The sequence below is a fragment of the Hyla sarda genome, chromosome 5 (genome assembly GCF_029499605.1).
Source record: "Hyla sarda isolate aHylSar1 chromosome 5, aHylSar1.hap1, whole genome shotgun sequence".
In the NCBI taxonomy this organism is placed as follows: domain Eukaryota; kingdom Metazoa; phylum Chordata; class Amphibia; order Anura; family Hylidae; genus Hyla; species Hyla sarda.
The window spans coordinates 25,373,584-25,395,702 of record NC_079193.1 but is presented as its reverse complement, the minus strand read 5'-3'; the positions used below and the strand labels follow the sequence as shown (position 1 = coordinate 25,395,702).

The following is a 22,119-nucleotide window of genomic DNA, read 5'->3' as shown; positions in this document are numbered from 1 at the left end:
CAGCATAGGACAAAGGCAATGGGAGGACAGGGACTGCTCCCGGGCCATGCCAACTGAGAGTTGTGTCTGAGGAACCCACCGACTGTTGACTGGGGGTGTCAGATGTCACTTGTGATGAAGTGGATGAGCGTGTTAACCAATTAACGACGGCAGATGAGTTGCTGGTCAAGACATGACCGCTGGCTGATAACGGGAGCTCAGGCCATTCGCCCTTAGTCTGCTGCGACCTCTGCCTGAAGTATTTAGGCCTCTGCTACTCCTCTGTGCACGTCCTGGCACTTCTCTGCCTGACATACTTAGTGCGTATATGAGGGTATTACAATACGCTTCACTACTCTTTAAACAGTATTTGCCTAGAACAGCAGCAGGTGATTACTTTTGGCTGTCCTTTCACAGTATGTAGACCCTTGACAGATTAACAGGTACAAAATGGTACACTACTTAGATGTACGTATGCGGTATGCACTGATGAGGGCAGTAAAATGCACTACAATGAGCCTAAAAACTCAATAATTAATTTTTTAAGTAATTAATAAGTTATAAGTAATTTTTGTAAAACACCAGCCCATGAGTACTATTATTTGGACTTTCACAGTATGTAGGCCCTTGACAGATTAACAGGTAAAAAATGGTACACTACTTAGATGTACGTATGTGGTATGCACGTAGGAGGGCAAAAAAAAATGCGCAACAATACGCAGAAAAACTCTGTATTTTTGTAAAAGACCAGCCGGAGAGTACTGTTGCTTGGACTTTCCCTGTATCTAGACTTGTTACAGATACAGAATAGTAGACTGCTTTGATGTAGGTATGTGGTATACACGTATGAGGGCAGACAAATGCACTACAGTCTGCTGAAAAAACATATTTATGAACAGCAGCAGGACCCAACAGTGCAGCACCACCAAAAAAAGAAAACAGGGATTAAACCCTAAATTGAACTGACACAGAGTGTTAAGAATGGTTTGCACTGGTCTTTATACAGTCTACACACAATTATAAGCAGCAGATGATTACTTGTGGAAAAAAAAGCACAGAATTGCGCTGAAAAATAAGGTGATAAGATGGTTCAGAAGGTTCAGGCAGCTTGGAGATCTGTATGAGGCAGCTGACAGCTCTCTGCCACTCTCTGCTGCAATGCTCAATAACGTGAATAGGAGGTTTAGCAATCAATGATCCTTCTCAGTGTAACAGCACAGCACTCTGCACTCCTGCCTTTCCCTAATGCTGATGTGACTAGCAGTTGCAGTGTAACGCTGTGGTATGAGCTATTCACACACAGACGTGCAGCCCGTCTTCTCTTTCTGAGTGCATGAATGAAATGAGCAGCAGCAAGATGGCCGCCGATTATATAGGAGCTGTCAGTGAACACTGATAGGCTGCATCTCGCATGTGATTCAGGGTCATCCCGCCTACCTCCCTTCGCGCCCTCCCATAATCCCCTGCCCCATGTACTCACATGTGGATCCGCCATTTTCGGTCTCCTTTAGCCTGGAACGCTGTAAAATGGAATTTAATGAAGCGATTCGCACAATAGAATCGTGGCGATATTCAAATTCGTTGCAAATCAAATATTTCATGACATTCGTAATGAATTCGGGTTCGTCAACTTCGATTCGCTCATCTCTAAATGTGATCAGTAAAGTACAGAAGACACCATTTTATTTATTGATTTTTAATAAATATGAAGATTTTTATTTTTTTTTTACAGCATTTCTATATTTCTATTTTGGATCAAAAAAACGAGTAAAAAAATACATATAAAAAGGAGCAGATGAGTGAGCAGCGGTCTGTGGCCGGGGCATCATCCAATGAATTCACAGAGAAGCCGCGGTGGGGCGCGGTCTGGAGACACGGTGTAGCCGCTATCCATAACCGTATCGCTCTGTCGTGGTGTTCTCTCCAGGCACTAGCTGACCACTAAGTTTCATCAGGAGCTTCACTACTAGGCCGGCCTGCATCAGAGGACATGAAAATATTCAGATATACAGCAGGTGGTACATATCATTTACTGTGTATCAAAAACTTTTTATATGTTCTACATCTTGGCAAAACATTAACCTTTCTAATAAAATTTTTAAGAGGTGTATCTCCTTTTTATAGAAATCACAGCACATAGAACATAATCCTGTCCGGCTGCAGCATCATTTTTATCCCAGCTAAAGCACAGGCTGGGACAAAGACCAGGAAGTGAGGGCAGGACTAGCACTACTCTGTGATCACTCCTGTCCTATCAGACTGCAGCAAAAAAACAGAGAGGAGGGGGTTACAGAGCAGGCTGCAGTGATTGGATGAAGAGACCCAGCACAGCAGACTCAGGGAGGAAGTGAATGCATGGTGAGTGAGGGTGGGCTCAGTGCTTGTCTCTCACATGCCCCTTCCTGAGCAGTGGATGTCAGAATGAGTGAGCTGCAGAACAGAGGGATTTGAGAGCCAAATAAAGAAACTTGACACATTAAAAAAAAAAAAAAAAAAGACCTGTATCATCTGCATGACCTGGTGAGTAACATACAGAAGCATTATTTTTTTCTGTGATGACAGGGAGAGACACCAGGGTCATGTTCACACGGATGTGCACGGATTTTCTGTGCACAAAATATGGACCGACATTCTGCACATTTGAATGATCCGGTGGGCGATAGGACTACTTGGAAATGCACCAGGATTTCCGCACCAGAAGCATCTGCCAGTGAGGAGAATCACATTGAAATTCTGCTGTAGCTGAATTTCCGAGCAAAATTCCACAGTGTGTACATAGCCTTAGGCTAAGGAGTCTGCCTCCCCTCCATGCACAGGTCACAGAGCATGCCCACAACACTCTCCCATAGAAGTCACTAATTCAGTTCCAGACTGTTGTGTCCTATGGTCCGTGTCGCTGCTGTAGATCATATCTATATCAGATCACTGGGGTTACCTGTTTTGTGTGGACGACAAAGCTCATTCTGTTCTCCATACTGTGGATCTGGAAACAGGTGTCCCCGTCTCCCAGCTGCCACTTAAAGCTGCCAAACTTTAAACTTATTAAAAGAGCCTGAAAGCACAAAAAAGGTGAAAGTGATCAGGAAATGACCCTGCAGTATGTATTATAGCAGTGTGTATTATAGCAGCGTGTATTATAGCAGCGTGTATTATAGCAGCGTGTATTATAGCAGCGTGTATTATAGCAGCGTGTATTATAGCAGCGTGTATTATAGCAGCGTGTATTATAGCAGCGTGTATTATAGCAGCGTGTATTATAGCAGCGTGTATTATAGCAGCGTGTATTATAGCAGCGTGTATTATAGCAGCGTGTATTATAGCAGCGTGTATTATAGCAGCGTGTATTATAGCAGCGTGTATTATAGCAGCGTGTATTATAGCAGCGTGTATTATAGCAGCGTGTATTATAGCAGCGTGTATTATAGCAGTATGTTATGTATTATAGCAGTATGTATTATAGCAGCATGTATTATAGCAGCATGTATTATAGCAGCATGTATTATAGCAGCGTGTATTATAGCAGTGTGTATTATAGCAGTGTGTATTATAGCAGCGTGTATTATAGCAGCGTGTATTATAGCAGCGTGTATTATAGCAGTGTGTATTATAGCAGCGTGTATTATAGCAGCGTGTATTATAGCAGCGTGTATTATAGCAGCGTGTATTATAGCAGCGTGTATTATAGCAGTATGTTATGTATTATAGCAGTATGTATTATAGCAGCATGTATTATAGCAGCATGTATTATAGCAGCATGTATTATAGCAGCGTGTATTATAGCAGTGTGTATTATAGCAGTGTGTATTATAGCAGAGTGTATTATAGCAGTGTGTATTATAGCAGCGTGTATTATAGCAGCGTGTATTATAGCAGAGTGTATTATAGCAGTGTGTATTATAGCAGTGTGTATTATAGCAGTGTGTATTATAGCAGCGTGTATTATAGCAGCGTGTATTATAGCAGCGTGTATTATAGCAGCGTGTATTATAGCAGCGTGTATTATAGCAGCGTGTATTATAGCAGCGTGTATTATAGCAGCGTGTATTATAGCAGCGTGTATTATAGCAGCGTGTATTATAGCAGCGTGTATTATAGCAGCGTGTATTATAGCAGCGTGTATTATAGCAGTGTGTATTATAGCAGCGTGTATTATAGCAGCGTGTATTATAGCAGCGTGTATTATAGCAGCGTGTATTATAGCAGCGTGTATTATAGCAGTATGTTATGTATTATAGCAGCGTGTATTATAGCAGCGTGTATTATAGCAGTATGTTATGTATTATAGCAGCATGTATTATAGCAGTGTGTATTATAGCAGAATGTTATGTATTATAGCAGCGTGTATTATAGCAGCGTGTATTATAGCAGTGTGTATTATAGCAGTGTGTATTATAGCAGTGTGTAATATAGCAGCGTGTATTATAGCAGCGTGTATTATAGCAGCGTGTATTATAGCAGCGTGTATTATAGCAGCGTGTATTATAGCAGCGTGTATTATAGCAGCGTGTATTATAGCAGCGTGTATTATAGCAGTATGTTATGTATTATAGCAGCGTGTATTATAGCAGCGTGTATTATAGCAGCGTGTATTATAGCAGCGTGTATTATAGCAGCGTGTATTATAGCAGCGTGTATTATAGCAGCGTGTATTATAGCAGCGTGTATTATAGCAGCGTGTATTATAGCAGCGTGTATTATAGCAGCGTGTATTATAGCAGCGTGTATTATAGCAGCGTGTATTATAGCAGCGTGTATTATAGCAGCGTGTATTATAGCAGCGTGTATTATAGCAGCGTGTATTATAGCAGCGTGTATTATAGCAGCGTGTATTATAGCAGCGTGTATTATAGCAGCGTGTATTATAGCAGCGTGTATTATAGCAGCGTGTATTATAGCAGCGTGTATTATAGCAGCGTGTATTATAGCAGCGTGTATTATAGCAGCGTGTATTATAGCAGCGTGTATTATAGCAGCGTGTATTATAGCAGCGTGTATTATAGCAGCGTGTATTATAGCAGCGTGTATTATAGCAGCGTGTATTATAGCAGCGTGTATTATAGCAGCGTGTATTATAGCAGTGTGTATTATAGCAGTGTGTATTATAGCAGTGTGTATTATAGCAGCGTGTATTATAGCAGCGTGTATTATAGCAGCGTGTATTATAGCAGCGTGTATTATAGCAGCGTGTATTATAGCAGCGTGTATTATAGCAGTGTGTATTATAGCAGTGTGTATTATAGCAGTGTGTATTATAGCAGCGTGTATTATAGCAGTGTGTATTATAGCAGTGTGTATTATAGCAGTGTGTATTATAGCAGTATGTTATGTATTATAGCAGTGTGTATTATAGCAGTATGTTATGTATTATAGCAGTGTGTATTATAGCAGTGTGTATTATAGCAGTATGTTATGTATTATAGCAGTGTGTATTATAGCAGTATGTTATGTATTATAGCAGTGTGTATTATAGCAGTGTGTATTATAGCAGTATGTTATGTATTATAGCAGTGTGTATTATAGCAGTGTGTATTATAGCAGTATGTATTATTATAGATAGAGCTCTGCTCTACAATACTGGATGGACACAGGGACAACTGTTGGGACCAATGTAACCCTCAAGATAAACCTGATGAAACATTATATAAAAGGGAACATCCTATAATCTGCCCTCCCATAATTCAATTCCCAGGACATTCTTGTCCATATCCTGATATTTTACAAGGATACAGCTGTCAAGAGCAGAGAGACATCACTAGCGGGATACTGTGTGGCGGACACTTATTAGAGGAACTGTGTGTCTAGCTCTGTTATGGGGGGGGGGGGGGGGCAACAGTGTGGGGTACTGTTATGGGGGAGACTGGGTGTCGGGCATTGTTATGGGAGGGACTGTGTGTCGGGGGGCTATTATGCGGAGGGAATGTGTGTCTGGCATTGTTATGTAGCGAGAAAGGGAAAGGAATGTGCATCTGGCACTGTTATGAAGCGGGGCTGTGTTTGTCACTCTTATGGTGTGTGTGTGTGTGTGTGGGGGGGCTGTGTGTCTGTTCCTGTTATGAAGCGGGGCTGTGTTTGTCACTCTTATGGTGTGTGTGTGTGTGTGGGGGGGGGGGGGGGGCTGTGTGTCTGGCACTGTTATGAAGTGGGGCTGTGTTTGTCACTCTTATGGTGGGGGGGGGGGCTGTGTGTCTGGCACTGTTATGAAGCAGGGCTGTTTGTCACTTATGGTGTGGGGGGGGGGGGTCTGTGTGTCTGGCACTGTTATGAAGTGGGGCTGTGTTTGTCATTCTTATGGTGTGGGGGGGTCTGTGTGTCTGGCACTGTTATGAAGTGGGGCTGTGTTTGTCATTCTTATGGTGTGGGGGGGTCTGTGTGTCTGGCACTGTTATGAAGTGGGGCTGTGTTTGTCACTCTTATGGTGGGGGGGGGGCTGTGTGTCTGGCACTGTTATGAAGCAGGGCTGTTTGTCACTTATGGTGTGGGGGGGGGGGGTCTGTGTGTCTGGCACTGTTATGAAGTGGGGCTGTGTTTGTCATTCTTATGGTGTGGGGGGGTCTGTGTGTCTGGCACTGTTATGAAGTGGGGCTGTGTTTGTCATTCTTATGGTGTGGGGGGGTCTGTGTGTCTGGCACTGTTATGAAGTGGGGCTGTGTTTGTCACTCTTATGGTGGGGGGGGGGGCTGTGTGTCTGGCACTGTTATGAAGTGGGGCTGTGTTTGTCACTCTTATGGTGGGGGGGGGGGGCTGTGTGTCTGTTCCTGTTATGAAGCAGGGCTGTGTTTGTCACTCTTATGCTGTGTGGGGGGGCTGTGCCTGGCACTGTTATGAAGCGGGGCTGTGTTTATTACTCCTATGTTGTGTGTGTGTGTGTGTGTGTGGGGGGGCTGTGTGTCTGGCACTGTTATGAAGTGGGGCTGTGTTTGTCACTCTTATGGTGTGTGTGTGTGGGGGGGGGGTTGTGTGTCTGGTACTATTATAGGGGGACAGTGTGCCCGTGCTTTTAATGGGGACTGTGTCTATCACTAATATGGGGGGGGGGGGGGGCTGTGTGTCTGTCATTGTTATGGAGGGCTACTGTGTGTATGGGACTACTGTGGGGAGGGGTTGCTGTCTGGCTGGCACTTATGGGGGACTGTGCATCTGTTACTTATGGGGGACTATGATTTACACTGTTATGGGTAGGCTAGGACTAGGTGAACTTTTGATATACAGTCAATATGCCAAAAACTATAGGTCTCAGATGGGCATACCCCTTACATCTTATTGTGCATTTTGGGGGTGGTCCTCACATTAGCAAAGGTAGCACACCACAACATTATGTGACATTTTATTTTGGCGTGTCTTCCTGAAGGTTCTCTTTTATATAACCATCCGGTAATCTGGGAAGTCTTCTAGTCAGGCACCTCTCAGATTCCATTAATACTGTATCAAAGCATTTCTGTTATTATAAACTTCTATGCAGAGAAATGGATGGATGCCAGACGGATGCCGCCCGCTTCCCGGGGTAAAAACTCAGGATCGTACATCAGAGTTGCAGTTAATGGTCCCGGCCATTTTGTTTTCCATCACAATTTACCTTGGTCTCCAGGTTGAGAAGGTGCAGCCCTTTAGTATTGATGCCCACATACACCCGTATGACCTTGTGACTGCTGGACGTGGCCTTCGTGAATATCTGTCCTGTGAAGAACGCTGCTCCATAGGTGGGTATATCCCAGCAGTTCTGAAGAAACATCCGCTGTAGATGGTGCATTTCTTTGCTCACCCCTTCACTCGTACTCAAAATCTGCAACAGACACAATGTGGACAATGTATAGAATCCGTCAGTCAAGGGACAGCTTCCCACTCCGCCATCGATGCCATGTAAACTCCGCCCAACCAGCTATGTTTACTGCAGCGGCCACTAGAGGGGAAATGTAGCATTACATGTGGCCATTCAAATAAACATGAACGGGTAGTCTCGACTAGGGATCGACCGATATAGTTTTTTAGGGTCGATACCGATATCTCTGTGGAGTTTAGGGCCGATAACTTATACCGATATTCCGGTATAAGTTATCGGCTATTCATCCCCCCAGCGACACCGCTGCAGATCATTGCCTGTCCTGGGGTTCTGAGTCCTATCACCGCCACCCCCCACTACCGCACCGCCTGCCCCGGCCAGGGACCGCTGCTGCCCCATTGCCTCCCCCATTCCCGGTTTTACAATTACCTGTTCCCGGGGCCCGGGGTCCACGCTTCTTCTGGCTCCTGCGGCGTCCTCCTGAGCTGTCACTGTGCGCACTGACGGTGACTTCACGTTGAGGACGTCACTCGTCATTGAGCTGCACAGCGCACAGGACGCGCAGAAGCCAGAAATAGCGCGGGCCCCAGACCCCGGGAACAGGTAATTATAAAACCGGGAATGGGGGAGGCAATGGGGCAGCGGCGGAGGCAGTCTCTGGCCGGGGCGTGCGGCACGGTGGTGATGGGTGCGGTGCAGTGGTGGCGTGGTGCGGTGGGGGAGGAGCATTATCGGATTATCGGTAATTGCCAATACCGATAACGTCCAAAATCGTGAATATCGGCCGATAATATCGGCCAAACCGATAATCGGTCGATCCCTAGTCTCGACTACAAATAGAGATGTTTGTTTTCCACTCTGGTTTATATATGGGGGGTTCCAAGCTGTGTACCCCTTTAATTAAATACTCACCTTATACTCATGGAGGATTCGGTTTGTCCAATGAGGGGCTTTACTCTTCACCTTGGTGATCGGTACAATAGACTTTAAATTTTCTTCACTGTAGGGATCAAAGCAATAAAAAAAATAATATATGACAGCCCACATGCAGTCTAAGTCATTGTTTCCCAACCAGGGTGCCTCCAGCTGTTGCAAAACTACAATTCCCAGCATGCCCGGACAGCCTTTGGTTGTAGTTTTGCAACAGCTGGAGGCACCCTGGTTGGGAAACACCGGTCCTAGCACTAGTAAGGCACTCACTTCATGAATCCTTGCTTATGCTTCTTGCTCTCGTAGTTCCCGTACACGATCTGCAGGAGGAGGCTGGCAAGTGTGATCAGCTTCACGTCTGCTGCTGGGTAGAAACCTTTCAGGAGGCTGTATCGGGCTTCGTCGAAAAGGATCAGTATAGAAAGAGGATCTTCAATCTGCGAAGACGATAGACTATTAAATAGAAGCCTAGGTATTTTGCAGATGCAAAGGTGTTGCTAAGGCCTCGTTCACACTGCCGTCGGGCTCTATTAGGTGGAACTCCGTTGGCTGTTCCATCAAGTTTAGGGGAGAAAAGAAAGGTGCAAGTACTATTTTTTTTTCTCCGCTAAAATCCTGTAAAATGATGGGGTCACTGACAGACCCCATGCAAGTGAATGGGGGCAGTCGGGACCCGGCAGTAGGCGTTTGCATCTGACCGTTTGGACCCTTAACGGGTCGGATGCAAACGGCCGTGAGTCAGAAAAGAATGAAGCATGTGAGTCCTGCTTGTCCCACCACACACAGAGAAACCCTGCTCGTCCCAGCACATACAGAGAGTCTGCGAGTCCTACTCGTCCCAGCACACATAGGATCCCAGTTTCTGTATCAGGTTTTTGATGAAAAACTGATTCCTCAAAACCGGACTAAACTGTATCAAAACGTGTGTACAAATTTTAACCCGTATACGGTTTGAAAAATGATGTCCGGTTGATTCCATTTTTAAAGAAAAAAACCTATAAGTTTTTAACTTTTTACTCCATTATGAATAAAGATTCACTTGTTTGATTGAAATTCCAAGAAAAAAAAATTTGCAAAGTCAAAAACCGTATCGTGCAAACATACGCACATATGGTTCTGTACGGTTCCCATTGACTCCCATGTAAAAAAAAAAAAACCTATACGGTTTAAATACAGTTTTTCACCCGGACCAGGTCCAAAACCGTGGTGGGCTATGGTTTTGGGTAGAGGGAAAAAATGGACTAAACCGTACAAGACTCAAAACTGATGCATCGTTTGGCATACGGTTTTCAATGGAGAGTCAATGCATACGGTTTTCAATACGGTTCCGTACGGTTTCCACACTGAAAACGTATACGGGAACTGTACTGCGAAAATGTGGTGTGAATGCAGCCATAGAGAGCCTGCCATTCCTGCTCATCCTACCTCCAAATGAGGAAGCCTGCATGCCCCACCACACAGAGCCTAAGAGTCCTGCTCTTCCAACAACAGAGAGAGACTGCAAATACTGCTCGTCCCACCACACAAAGAGAGAGCCTGCGAGTCTTCTTCATCCCATTACACAGAGAGAACTTTCTAGTCCTCCTCATTCCACCACATAGAGAATGTCTGCTTGTCCCACCACAAATAGGTAGAGCCTGCGAGCCCTGCTCAGCCCACCACAAATAGGTAGAGCCTGCGAGCCCTGCTCAGCCCACCACACAGAGCCAGCAAATCCTGCTCGTCCCACCATATATACATGGATACAAAAGAAAGCAGAGGGAAAAGGAAGCTGGATCGCGCAGTCACAAAGGGGGGAACTCCACGAATGTCAGGACAAGGTGCTTTTGTGGTGCAACGCATTTCAAAACCATCCGTTTTTTTCATCAGGCATCCAGCCTGATGAAAAAAATTAATGGTTTTGAAACGCGTTGCATGGTTGAAGAATAAAAGCACCTTATCCTGACATTCGTGGAGTACCCCCCTTTGTGACAGCGCGATCCAGCTTCCTTTTCCCTCTGCTTTCTTTTGTATACAGTCACTACACTACATGTGGGAAGCCGCTGCAGTCCTCTCCTTATACATGCTTTTCTAAGCTTTGTGCTTTTCCGCACAACCATTACAGGTGAGCGAGTTTCTACACTAGTTCACATTCTGTTTATAGACCTCACCGATACCGCACAGGGAGCGCTCCTTTCATCTGTATTTCACCATATATACATAGATCCTACACCTCACCATTATCCCGCACTTGTGCATTGTACCCGACGTCTGAAGGGTCAACACATCAATTCCATTTTGGAAAGCCGGAGGGCGTACCTGAAATGGGGTCTGTGCCATTTGTGCTTGTGTGTGTATTTAAACCCCTCAGTCGGGTGGTATTATTGCTTATGCTCGAAACGCATTGGCGTTTCACTCCTTTTATGAGTGACATGTCCCTTTCTTTCAGTGGAATGCTTTTTTTTAACATTCCATTATATTAAACATTAAGTTTTAATTGGACTTCCTGGGAGCAGGACACTTTCTTTTCTCCACTGATCATCGTCACCGTGTTTCCGGATAACAGTCTCCTCTTTTAATGCTTCATTGGGGGAGATTTATCAAAACCTGTGCAGAAAAAAAAAAGTTGACCAGTTGCCCATAGCAACCAATCAGATTGCTTCTTTAATTTTAAAAAAGGCCTCTGAAAAATAAAAGAAGCCATCTGATTGGTTGCTTTGGGCAACTGGTCAACTTTTTTTCTGCAAAGGTTTTGATAAATCTCCCCCATTATTTTTAAGACCCCTGCTTGCTTTCAGTGAAGGGAAACATTCTAGTTAAAGGGGTACTCCGGTGGGAATTTTTCTTTTTTTAAATCAACTGATGTCAGAATGTTAAACAGATTTGTAAATTACTTCAATTAAAAAATATTTGTCCTTCCAGTACTTATTAGCAGCTGTATGCTACAGAGGAAATTCTTTTCTTTTTCAATTTCTTTTTTGTCTTTTCCACAGTGCTCTCTGCTGACACCTGATGCCCGTATCAAGAACTGTCTGGAGCAGGAGAAAATCCCCATAGCAAACCTATACTGCTCTGGACAGTTCCTCTCACGGACACGGACGGTGTCAGCAGAGAGCATTGTGGACAAGACAAAAAAGAAATTCTAAAAGAAAAGAATTTCCTCTGTAGCACACAGCTGCTAATAATTACTGGAAGGATTAAGATTTTTAAATAGAAGTAATTTACAAATCTGTTTAACTTTCTGGTACCAGTTAATTTATAAAAAAAAAAAATAAAAAAATAAAAACTTTTCCACCGGAGTACTCCTTTGAGTTTGTACTTAGTGAATTTACTTTGAACTATTATACCTACCCTAGAACTAGATTGTGGCAGAGGTTCACACAACCTATACCAATACTGCTGCATCTGGCTGATATGTGATAAAGAAGAGACTTTTATGTTTTCACCTTTTGCTCTACGTCCAGTGGTAACTTGACATCCCTGCGAAGGAAGAGCTGCGGAGTCTCTCTCTGGGGGTCCAGGTTGGTTAGGTCAGTCACTATCTCGTTCCAGTCTCTGATGTGCTGCAAGGGCTTGTGAAATGGCTTTAGCTGCAGGCCTATAAAATAACCAGGAAAACAAGAATAAAATACTAGAGAGCTTCACATAATCTTAAAGGGGTACTCCGGTGGGAAACATTTTTTTTTTTAAATCAACTGGTGCCAAAAAGTTAAACAGATTTGTAAATGACTTCCATTAAAAAATCTTCACCCTTCCAGTACTTTTTAGCAGCTGTATGCTACAGAGGAAATTCTTTTCATTTTGAATGTCCTTTCTGTCTGACCACAGTGCTCTCTGCTGACACCTCTGACTGTCTCAGGAACTGTCCAGAGCAGGAGAAAATCCCCTTAGCAAACCTATGCTGCTCTGGACAGTTCCTGACACAGACAGAGATGTCACCAAAGAGCACTGTGGACAAAAAAGAAATTCAAAAAGAAAATAATTTCCTCTGTAGCAAACAGCTGCTAAAAAGTACTGGAAGGGTAAAGATTTTTTTAAATCTACAGGACACGGTGCAAAAAATTAGCCCTCACACATCCCCATATACGGAAAAATGAGCAAGTTATAGGTGGTCAAAATAGGGCGATTTTAAACATACAAATTTTGTAAGAAAAAAAAAAACTGATTTTTTTTAAAGCAATACAATAATAGAAAAGTACGTAACCATGGGTATCATTTTAATCGTACTAACCCACAGAATAAAGAATACGTCATTTTTACTGTAAAGGGTACAGCATGAAAACGAAACCCTCCAAAATTAGCAAAGTTGCAGTTTTCATTTCAATTTCCTCACACAAATAATCATTTTTAGCGTTTGCCATAAATTTTATGGTAAAATTAGTGATGTCATTACAAAGTACAATTGGTCGTGCAAAAACCAAGCCCTCACATGGGTCTGTGGAAGGAAATACACTGCTCAAAAAAATAAAAGAAACACTTAAACAACACAATGTAACTCCAGGTCAATGACACTTCTGTGAAATCCCACTGTCCACTCAGGAAGAACACTGATTGACAATCAATTACACATGGAACAGACAACAGGTGGAAATTATAGGCAATTAGCAAGACACTCCCAATAAAGGAGTGGTTCTGCAGGTGCTGCGTCAGTCAGCATAGTGTCCAGAGCATGGAGGCACTACCAGGAGACAGGCCAGTACATCAGGAGACGTGGAGGAGGCCGTAGGAGAGAAACAACCCAGCAGCAGGACCGCTACCTCCACCTTTGTGCAAGGAGGAGCAGGAGGAGCTGCCAGGGCCCTGCAAAATGACCTCCTGCAGGCCACAAATGTGCATGTGTCCACTCAAACGGTCAGAAACAGACTCCATGAGGTGGTATGAGGGCCCGACAACCACATGTGGGGGTTATGCTCACAGCCCAACACTGTGCAGGACATTTGGCATTTGCCAGAGAAGACAAAGATTGGCAAATTCATCACTGGCGCCCTGTGCTCTTCACAGATGAAAGCTGGTTCACACTGAGCACATGTGACAGACTTGACAGAGTCTGGAGACACCGTGGAGAACGTTCTGCTGCCTGCAACATCCTCCAGCATGACTGGTTTGGCGGTGGGTCAGTAATGGTGTGGGGTGGAATTTCTTTGTGGGGCCGCACAGCGCTCCATGTGCTTGCCAGAGGTAGCCTGACTGCCATTAGGTACCGAGATGAGATCCTCAGACCCCTTGTGAGACCATATGCTGGTGCGGTTGGCCCTGGGTTCCTCCTAATACAAGACAATGCTAGACCTCATGTGGCTGAAGTGTGTCAGCAGTTCCTGCAGGAGGAAGGCATTGATGCTATGGACTGGCCGCCCGTTCCCCAGAGCTGAATCCAACTGAGCACATCTGGGACATCATGTCTGTCCAGGAGTTGGCAGATGCTTTAGTCCAGGTCTGGAGGACATCCCTCAGGAGCATGCCCAGGCATTGTAGGGAGGTCATACGGGCACGTGGAGGCCACACACACTACTGAGCCTCATTTTGACTTGTTTTAAGGACATTACATGAAGTTGGATCAGCCTTTGATTTTGAGTGCGACTCCATATCCAGACCTCCATGGGTTGATAAATTTGATTTCCTCTGAGCTAGACACTATGGATTTCTCCCGTTTTAGACGCCGTGATCAACTTTGATTGGAGTCTAAAGGGATAATACCGGACATCAGCCCGATCGTCGATGTCCGGTATTAGCTGAGGGTGCTGGTTGCTGATAGCAACCGGGACCCAGCAGTTACGAAGCGCGCTTCACAGATCGGGAGCTGGCCACGGATGTAAATCTACATCAGTGGTAGTTAAGGGCTTAATAATTTCACCACAAAAGCTACGTCAAAACCAGAAAAAAATAATTTGTGGGGCAAAATAAAAAAAAAAAGCAATTTTGTAATTTTTATCGGATTCCGTTTCTACGCAGTGAAGTTATTGGTAAAATCGACACCTTATATTTATTCTGTAGGTCCACACGGTCGCAAGGATACCCAATTTATATTGGTTTGATTTTATTTTACTACAAAAAAAAATAATCATAACTACATGCACGAAAATTAATACGCTTAAAAATGTCCTCTTCTGACCCCTATAACTTTTTTATTTTTCCGCATACGGGCCGGTATGAGGGCTAATTTTTTTTGCGCCTTGATCTGAAGTTTTTACCGGTACCATTTTTGTTTTGCTCTGACTTTTTATTCATTTTCATTAGTATAAAAAGTGACCATAAATATTCTATTTTGGACTTTGGAATTGACCGTGGGGTTTAAGTAACAAATTTAATTAACATTTTTATACTTCAGACATTTACGCACGTAGCGATATCACATATGTATATATTTATTTTTATTTACACAGTTTTATTTATTTTTAAATGGGAAAAGCGGGATGATTCAAACTTTTATTAGGGAAGGGGTTAAATCACATTTATTTATTTTTACACCCCCATAGGGGACTATAACATGCAATATCTTGATTGCCAGCACTGATCAATGCTATCCCATAGCATTGCATTGATCAGTGTTATCGGTGGATCTCAGGCACGGAGCAGTGAATCGACGATCGGACGGCAGGAAAGAAGGTGAGAGACCTTCCTCCATCCTCACAGCTGATCGGGATGCCGAGGTTTTGCTGCGGCAGTCCCGATCAGCCCACTGAGCTAGCTGGGAGTTAAATTAACCTCTTTAAGACGCCGCAATCAACTTTGATCTAAAGGGTTAAAGGGGTATTCCAGGCAAAAACTTTTTTGTTATATATCAACTGGCTCCGGAAAGTTAAACAGATTTGTAAATTACTTCTATTAAAAAATCTTAGTCCTTCCAATAGTTATTAGCTTCTGAAGTTGAGTTGCTGTTTTCGGTCTAACTGCTCTCTGATGACTCACGTTCCGGGAGCTGTCCAGCTCCTATGGGGATATTCTCCCATCATGCACAGCTCCTGGGACGTGAAATCATCATTGAGCAGTTAGACAGAAAACTTCAGAAGCTAATAACTATTGGAAGGATTAAGATTTTTTAATAGAAGTAATTTAAAAATCTCACAAGGAGAACAGAGTAATTCGGCACAGCTTACTTCTGATCCTCTGGACTATATAGCTCAATAGCGGGTATGGCACTGAGGTGTGTGTGGTGCTCAGACTGACGAGTAGACAGAGAGAGGCAACAACGTCTCTGGCCAGTTGAAGCACTATGTAGTGCGAAACAACGTTGTTGTCTCTCTGTGGTACCCCCCCCCCCCCCCCCGCTTGTGCCATCTTTTTGTCATCTCCCTGGGCAACCCAGATTGTGAGTGTGCAATAAAGAAGTTTGCTGAACCGAGGATTGGTGAGTTGCCAACTGCTTCATTCTTCTTCTTTATGAATAATTTACAAATCTGTTTAACTTTCCGGAGCCAGTTGATATATAAAAAAAAGTTTTTGCCTGGAATACCCCTTTAAACAGATTTGTGAATTACTTCGATTAAAAAATCTTAATCCTTGCAATAGTTATTAGCTTCTGAAGTTGAGTTTTTTTTTTTCTGTCTAACTGCTTTCTGATGACTCACGTCCCGGGAGCTGTGCAGTTCCTATGGGGATATTCTCCCATCATGCACAGCTCCCGGGATGTGACATCATCACTAAACAGATTAAGATTTTTTAATAGAAGTAATTTACAAATCTGTTTAACTTTCTGGAGCCAGTTGATATATAAAAAAAAGTTTTTGCCTGGAATACCCCTTTATTGCCGGACATCAGCCCGATCGGCGATGTCCGGCATTAGCCGTGGGTCCTGGTTGCTTACAGCAACCGGGACTCACCGTGTATGATGCGCGCTCACCTGCTGAGCGCGCGTCATACCTTGGGAGCCTGCAATGGATGGACGTACATTCACGTCCATTTGTGGCAAGGACTTAAGGAGCTAAACACAGGGGGGTCATGTAAATTTTTTTTCTTGACAGGTTTACACATAAGTGTCCTTACTGATATTCTCTGAGCAGATCCAGATAGCAAAAAACTGCTGAGTCTCCTGGGACAGGCGCATCCCCTCCATGATCTGCTGCACTGTTGTGTTATTGCCATGTTTCAGCTCCACGGAGCGGTATGAGCTGTCCATTCGGTAGATGCGCACCTTTTCATACTGTTGTAAGAAGAAAACAAGAGAATGGAATCAATGCATGTAACATATACTGTACTGTGCTATAGACTAATCCAGTGCTTCTCAACCAGTGTGCCTCTAGCTGTTGCGAGACTACAACTCCCAGCATGCCCGGACAGCCTTTGGCTGTCCGGGCATGCTGGGAGTTGAAGTCTCGCAACAGCTGGAGGCACCCTGGTTTGTAAACACTGGGCTTATCCGTGCTGGGGTAGTATAACATCATCATAAGGCATCTAAAATGGCACTAAATATGCATTGATTTTAAGGATGCCCATCATCTACTGCACTACAACTAACATTGCATGTGTAGGGCTGTGGGATGTATTATTTGGGTATCCATTTCTACTCTTCCCCCCCAATCCCCAGCTTTACTTCACAAAGTTATACAGAAAAATGATAACATTCTCCCACCCCCTCAGCCCAACCCTATATAAGTAGTAGTTAGCTACACAAGAGCCTTTTCTTTCCTAGCAGCCTCCCAGTCTGACTTGGAGCACATGGTAAGTGAGCTTTTACGCCCTGTTCACACTGATGTTATGCTGTGCGGCGTCCATAGCTGCTGTGGCACAGTGTCTGCGGGGAGGTGCGGCACAGGGACTGGTTTGAGTGGCATTGGGGCCGCTCTGCCCGTGGTTCGTTCCCCCTGTGGGCACTGGTGTTGCGGCGGTGGTGGTAGTCGCCCATTTTATGCTAGGGATGTTAGGGACCCCCTCTAATTAGGTGGCCTTGACGTGGCGAGTGGGCTTGTAACTTTTGATCAAAATGTATAACAACAACCTGTTAGTTTTTGAATTTATGCTGAGAAGCAATTAGATCAAAATACAAAATGTAGATGTGTAACCATGTCTGTTATTTCTACTTGAATTCAAATGATAACATTCTGTCCGTCTCCTGCGACCACTAGGGGGTGCTCTTTTTTTTTTTCTTTTTAAACAACAGAAAACCTACCTGTTTATTCAAGGAATTCTTCAGCAGCTCCGCCGTCTCCTCCCATTTACTCTGCTTATTCTCTTCACAAATATCCAGGGGCGTCCTTCCTTGTTGGTCTGTTATATGCTGTAAACACAACATAAAACTATTTAATAAAACCTTGCACTAAGCAGCTGGTTATACCATTGGCACACAGAGTTACTTTAATAAGATGAAAATGGGGCACATTAACAACCCCCCCATTCTTTTTAAATTAACGGTTACTTTTGTGACGTTCAGACAAAATGTGTAGCATTCCAATCATATACCGTATTTTTCGTCCTATAGGACGCAACGGCGTATAAGACGCACCCAATTTTTAGGGGCAAAATCTAAAAAAAAATTAAGATTTTGAACCCAATAGTGGTCTTCAACCTGCGGACCTCCAGATGTTGCAAAACTACAACTCCCAGCATGCCCGGACAGCCGTTGGCTGTCCGGGCATGCTGGGAGTTGTAGTTTTGCAACATCTGGAGGTCCGCAGGTTGAAGACCACTGCACAGGAGGTAATACTCACGTGTCCCCGCCGCTCCGGACCCGTCACCGCTGCCCTGGATGTCGCTCCATCGCTGTCGCCATGTCCCCGTCGCTCCGGAACGTCTCTGCTGCCGGCCGGGTATCCTCGCTCTCAGTCGCCGCCATCACGTCGTTACGCACGCCGACGCACGTACGCGACGACGTGATGACGAGGTAGGAGAGAGCCGGCCATAGAGGGGATCCCTGAACGGAGAAGACACCGAGGAGGCAGGTAAGGTCCCTCCCGGTGTCCTGTAAGCACTAACTCGGCTATTTAGTTGGGCTGTTCGGGACCGCCGCGGTGAAATCGCGGCGGTCCCGAACAGCCCGACTGAACAGCTGGGTTAGTGTCACTTTCCCTTCAGAAGCGGCGGTCAGCTTTGATCGCAGCGTCTGAAGGGTTAATACAGGGCATCACCGCGATCGGTGATGTCCTGTATTAGCCGCTGGTCCCGGCCTTTGATGGCCGCAGGGACCGCCGCGATAGGGGTGTATTCGCCGTATAAGACGCACCGACTTTTCCCCCCCAGTTTTGGGGAAGAAAAAGTGCGTCTTATACGGCAAAAAATATGGTAACCAGGAAGACTATTTCAAGCCATATAGGTGAATGAGAATTTAAAGAAGTGTAGGAGATAGACAGACCAATAAAAGTCTGTAAGACTCAATCATTATAGGGCCCAAAAACCTAAGTTACCTCAGTCTGGGCACTTCACTATGGACAATTTATTAGACTCGAAATCTGTCACCTAACGCCATAAATGTCTTTGTTGGGATATCCTTTTCATTGCTACATAGAGGAGATTAGAGACCAGTGAAATCCCCCGCTGAGAAGCCCACTCTACTTGTCATGTGCCGCCACATAGCCAATCATACAAAAAATATATAGAATGTCCAATTTATCATATTCCACCTTTAATTTAAAGGGTTATTCCAGTAGAAAACTGATAAGTACTGGTAGGATTAAGATTTTTTTTAATAGAAGTAATTTACAAATCTGTTTAACTTTCTGGAGCCAGTTGATATGAAAAAACAAAATGTTTTTCACTGGAATACCCCTTTAACCCCTTAAGGACCCATGACGTATGCGTACGTCTCCGCACCCTGGGCTTTAAGGACCCATGACGTATGAGTAAGTCATGGCGTTTTCCGGTCTCTGCTGCTCACCGGGCGGAGATCGGAACGGCATGCCTGCTGAAATCCTTCAGCAGGCATGCCGTGCAAATGCCGACCCCCCCCCCCCCCCATGTCAGCGATCGCAGAAAATCGCATGTCAATTCAGACATGCGATTTTCTCCTATTCTGGGCGGATCGGGTCTCTGGTGACCCGATCACCTGGAAAATTGTGATGATCGGAGCTGTCAGTGACAGCCCTGATAATCTTGCAGGGTACGAGTGAAGTCGCAATGCTGCGATCGCCTTCTATTCCCTGCCATTACTCAGAATTTATTCTGACCAATGGCAGAGCAGGACAGTGGCAACCCCCAGTTCTGGCCACCCCTGGATGTCTAGGGGATCGTGGGAAGAAGATGGAGGCCGGGTACCTTACCTGAAGATGCCTGGGAACAGCTGATCGTCGCTGGAGACTGCTGGATCCTTGCTCAGGTAGGGAAGCGACGGTGCCGGGGGGGTAATTGAAAGTGAAAGTAAAGTGATCTTTACTGTGGCAATTACTAGGATGGCCAAACTGCAACTCCCAGCATGCCCAGACAGCCAAAGGCTGTCTGGGCATGCTGGGAGTTGTAGTTTTGCAACATCTGGAGGGTCACAGTTTGGAGACCACTGTTACAGTGGTGCCCAAATGGTAGCCCTCCAGATGTTGCTAAACTACAACTCTCAGCATGCCTAGACTACCCATGCCTAGACTGTAACATCTGTCCCTTCAGATTTTGCAATTTTCATGACATGTTTGAAAATTGCTGCTCTACTTTGAAGCCCTCTAGTTTTTTCAAAAAGCAAAAATATGTCCATTTTATGATGCCAACATAAAGTGGACATATTGTATTTGTGAATAAAAATAAAATTTATTGGGAATATCCATTTTGCCTACAAGCAGAGAGCTTCAAAGTTAGAAAAATGCTAAATTTTCAAAATTTTCATGAAATTTGGGGATTTTTCACCAAAAAAGGATGCAAGTAGCGCGAAAATTTACCACCAAAATAAAGTAGAATATGTCACGAAAAAACTTTCTCAGAATCAGAATGATAACTAAAAGCATCCCAGAGTTATTAATGTTTAAAGTGACAGTGGTCAGATGTTCAAAAAATGGCCAGGTCCTAAGGTGTAAAATGGCTGGGTCCTTAAGGGGTTAAAGGCAAACTGTCCTATGTTTTGTCCCGCACTATCCACGGGTACCTGTGGATAGTGCGGGAGACGCTGAACATTTTGAGTCCTACCTTGCCCAGATCCGCTGCGCCGTTCACCCGTTATAGCTGGCTTTCAGTATATTGAAATTAGCTGCTAACTGGCACGGGCGGGGTTATTGCCTTCAACTGCCACTGTGACGTAACCGCCGCCCGGCCCGCGGCACCGCCTGGCTAATGAATATTCATGGTAGGCATGAAATTGCCTACACCCTTACACCAGCGCTGCTTCGGACGAATGAAGCAACGCTGAAGACCGCTTCCGGGTATAGTAGGAAATCCGCCCATGCGCAGTATCGTCCAGGACTCGACCGAGATGATACAGAGAGTGTAAGACAACGTATGAATATTCATTAGCCAGCGGTGCTGCGGGCCGGGCGGCGGTTACGTCACAGTGCCAGTTGAAGGCAGTAACCCCGCCCGTGCCAGTCAGCAGCTAATTTGAATATACCGAAAACCAGCTATAACGGGCGAACGGCGCAGCGGATCCGGGCAAGGTAGGGCTCAAAATGTTCAGCGTCTCCCGCACTATCCACAGGTACCCGTGGATAGTGCGGGACAAAACATATGACAGTTTTCCTTTAATTTCATTTTATTGATCAATCCTAAATTCTGGCAATGTCGCCCACTTACCCTGTCCGTCTCTGGGTGATTGAGGAGGATTTGTACTATTTCAGCATGGCCGCCTCCAGCAGCAAAGTGCAGCGGTGAGCTCAGCTGTCCGTTCAGTAAGTTCGGGTTGCATTTTCCTTTGTCCAGTAACATGCTGGTGGCCTCCACCTTCCCGTACCTTGTGAGGAGCAAAGAGTAACAATAAGTCACTGACTACTGGTGATGTAAACTGGGCCCGGACATTAAATATGTTATGGATGGGGTTTAGGGCTTGTTCACACTGCAGTTGCACTCCGGTAAAGGAAGCTCTGTCGGGTAGTCCATCAGAAGGAGGAGAGTTGAGCAGAGAAAAAAAAAAACATAGCTTATGTCCGATTTTTTTTGGCGTTAAAGTGAAATACTGTATCCCCAGCTGTGTCTGTTGTGCTCCAACACGTTATGGATCCATTCAACAAAAAAATAAAAAACAAAACCAAACCAAAAAAAGAGACGAATGGACCCAGAACGGGTCGGAGCAAAATGGCAGTGTGCACCTAGCCTAAAGGGGTTGTACAGGATTATAAAAACATGGCTGCTTTCTTCAAGAAACAGCACCCCACCTGTCCATGGTTGCAGTGGGAGTCAGCACTGGTTTTGGAAGCAATCATTTTTTATACATGAGCTAGGGCTGTGACGTGATATATATATACACACACACACAAACACATTATATATATATATATATATATATATATATATATATATATATATATATATATATATACACACACACACACACACACAAACGTTTAGAACAGACACCCTGTATAAAAGTAGACTTTTATGCTTACCATAAAAAATTT

General features: G+C 44.5%; 2 protein-coding genes across 8 annotated transcripts in view; one reads left to right on the top strand and one right to left on the bottom strand.

Moving 5' to 3' along the window:
• Positions 1 to 1,683: 1,683 nt before the first annotated feature.
• The window catches only part of KRIT1 (KRIT1 ankyrin repeat containing), a 71,476-nt gene continuing 51,040 nt past the window's right edge, over positions 1,684 to 22,119 (bottom strand). For 4 of the 7 annotated variants that reach the window (XM_056519041.1, XM_056519040.1, XM_056519043.1 and 1 more), the window contains 9 exons: positions 21,299 to 21,455; positions 17,769 to 17,876; positions 16,646 to 16,802; positions 12,112 to 12,263; positions 8,957 to 9,123; positions 8,669 to 8,756; positions 7,553 to 7,759; positions 2,915 to 3,031; positions 1,685 to 1,955 (listed from right to left, as the gene is read on the bottom strand). In XM_056519041.1, coding sequence (XP_056375016.1) covers positions 1,866 to 1,955; positions 2,915 to 3,031; positions 7,553 to 7,759; positions 8,669 to 8,756; positions 8,957 to 9,123; positions 12,112 to 12,263; positions 16,646 to 16,802; positions 17,769 to 17,876; positions 21,299 to 21,455 — 1,243 coding nt within the window. In that variant the 3' untranslated portion in view covers positions 1,685 to 1,865. Of the gene's footprint in view, positions 1,956 to 2,914; positions 3,032 to 7,552; positions 7,760 to 8,668; positions 8,757 to 8,956; positions 9,124 to 12,111; positions 12,264 to 16,645; positions 16,803 to 17,768; positions 17,877 to 21,298; positions 21,456 to 22,119 lie in introns of all 7 variants that reach the window. The other 3 variants (XM_056519045.1, XM_056519046.1, XM_056519047.1) reach the window with 1 other exon arrangement.
• Positions 20,705 to 22,119, top strand: part of ANKIB1 (ankyrin repeat and IBR domain containing 1) — a 202,525-nt gene continuing 201,110 nt past the window's right edge. Inside the window, exon 1 of the mRNA XM_056519037.1 lies at positions 20,705 to 21,162. The gene's annotated coding sequence lies outside the window, so the exon portion shown is untranslated. The remainder of the gene's footprint in view (positions 21,163 to 22,119) is intronic.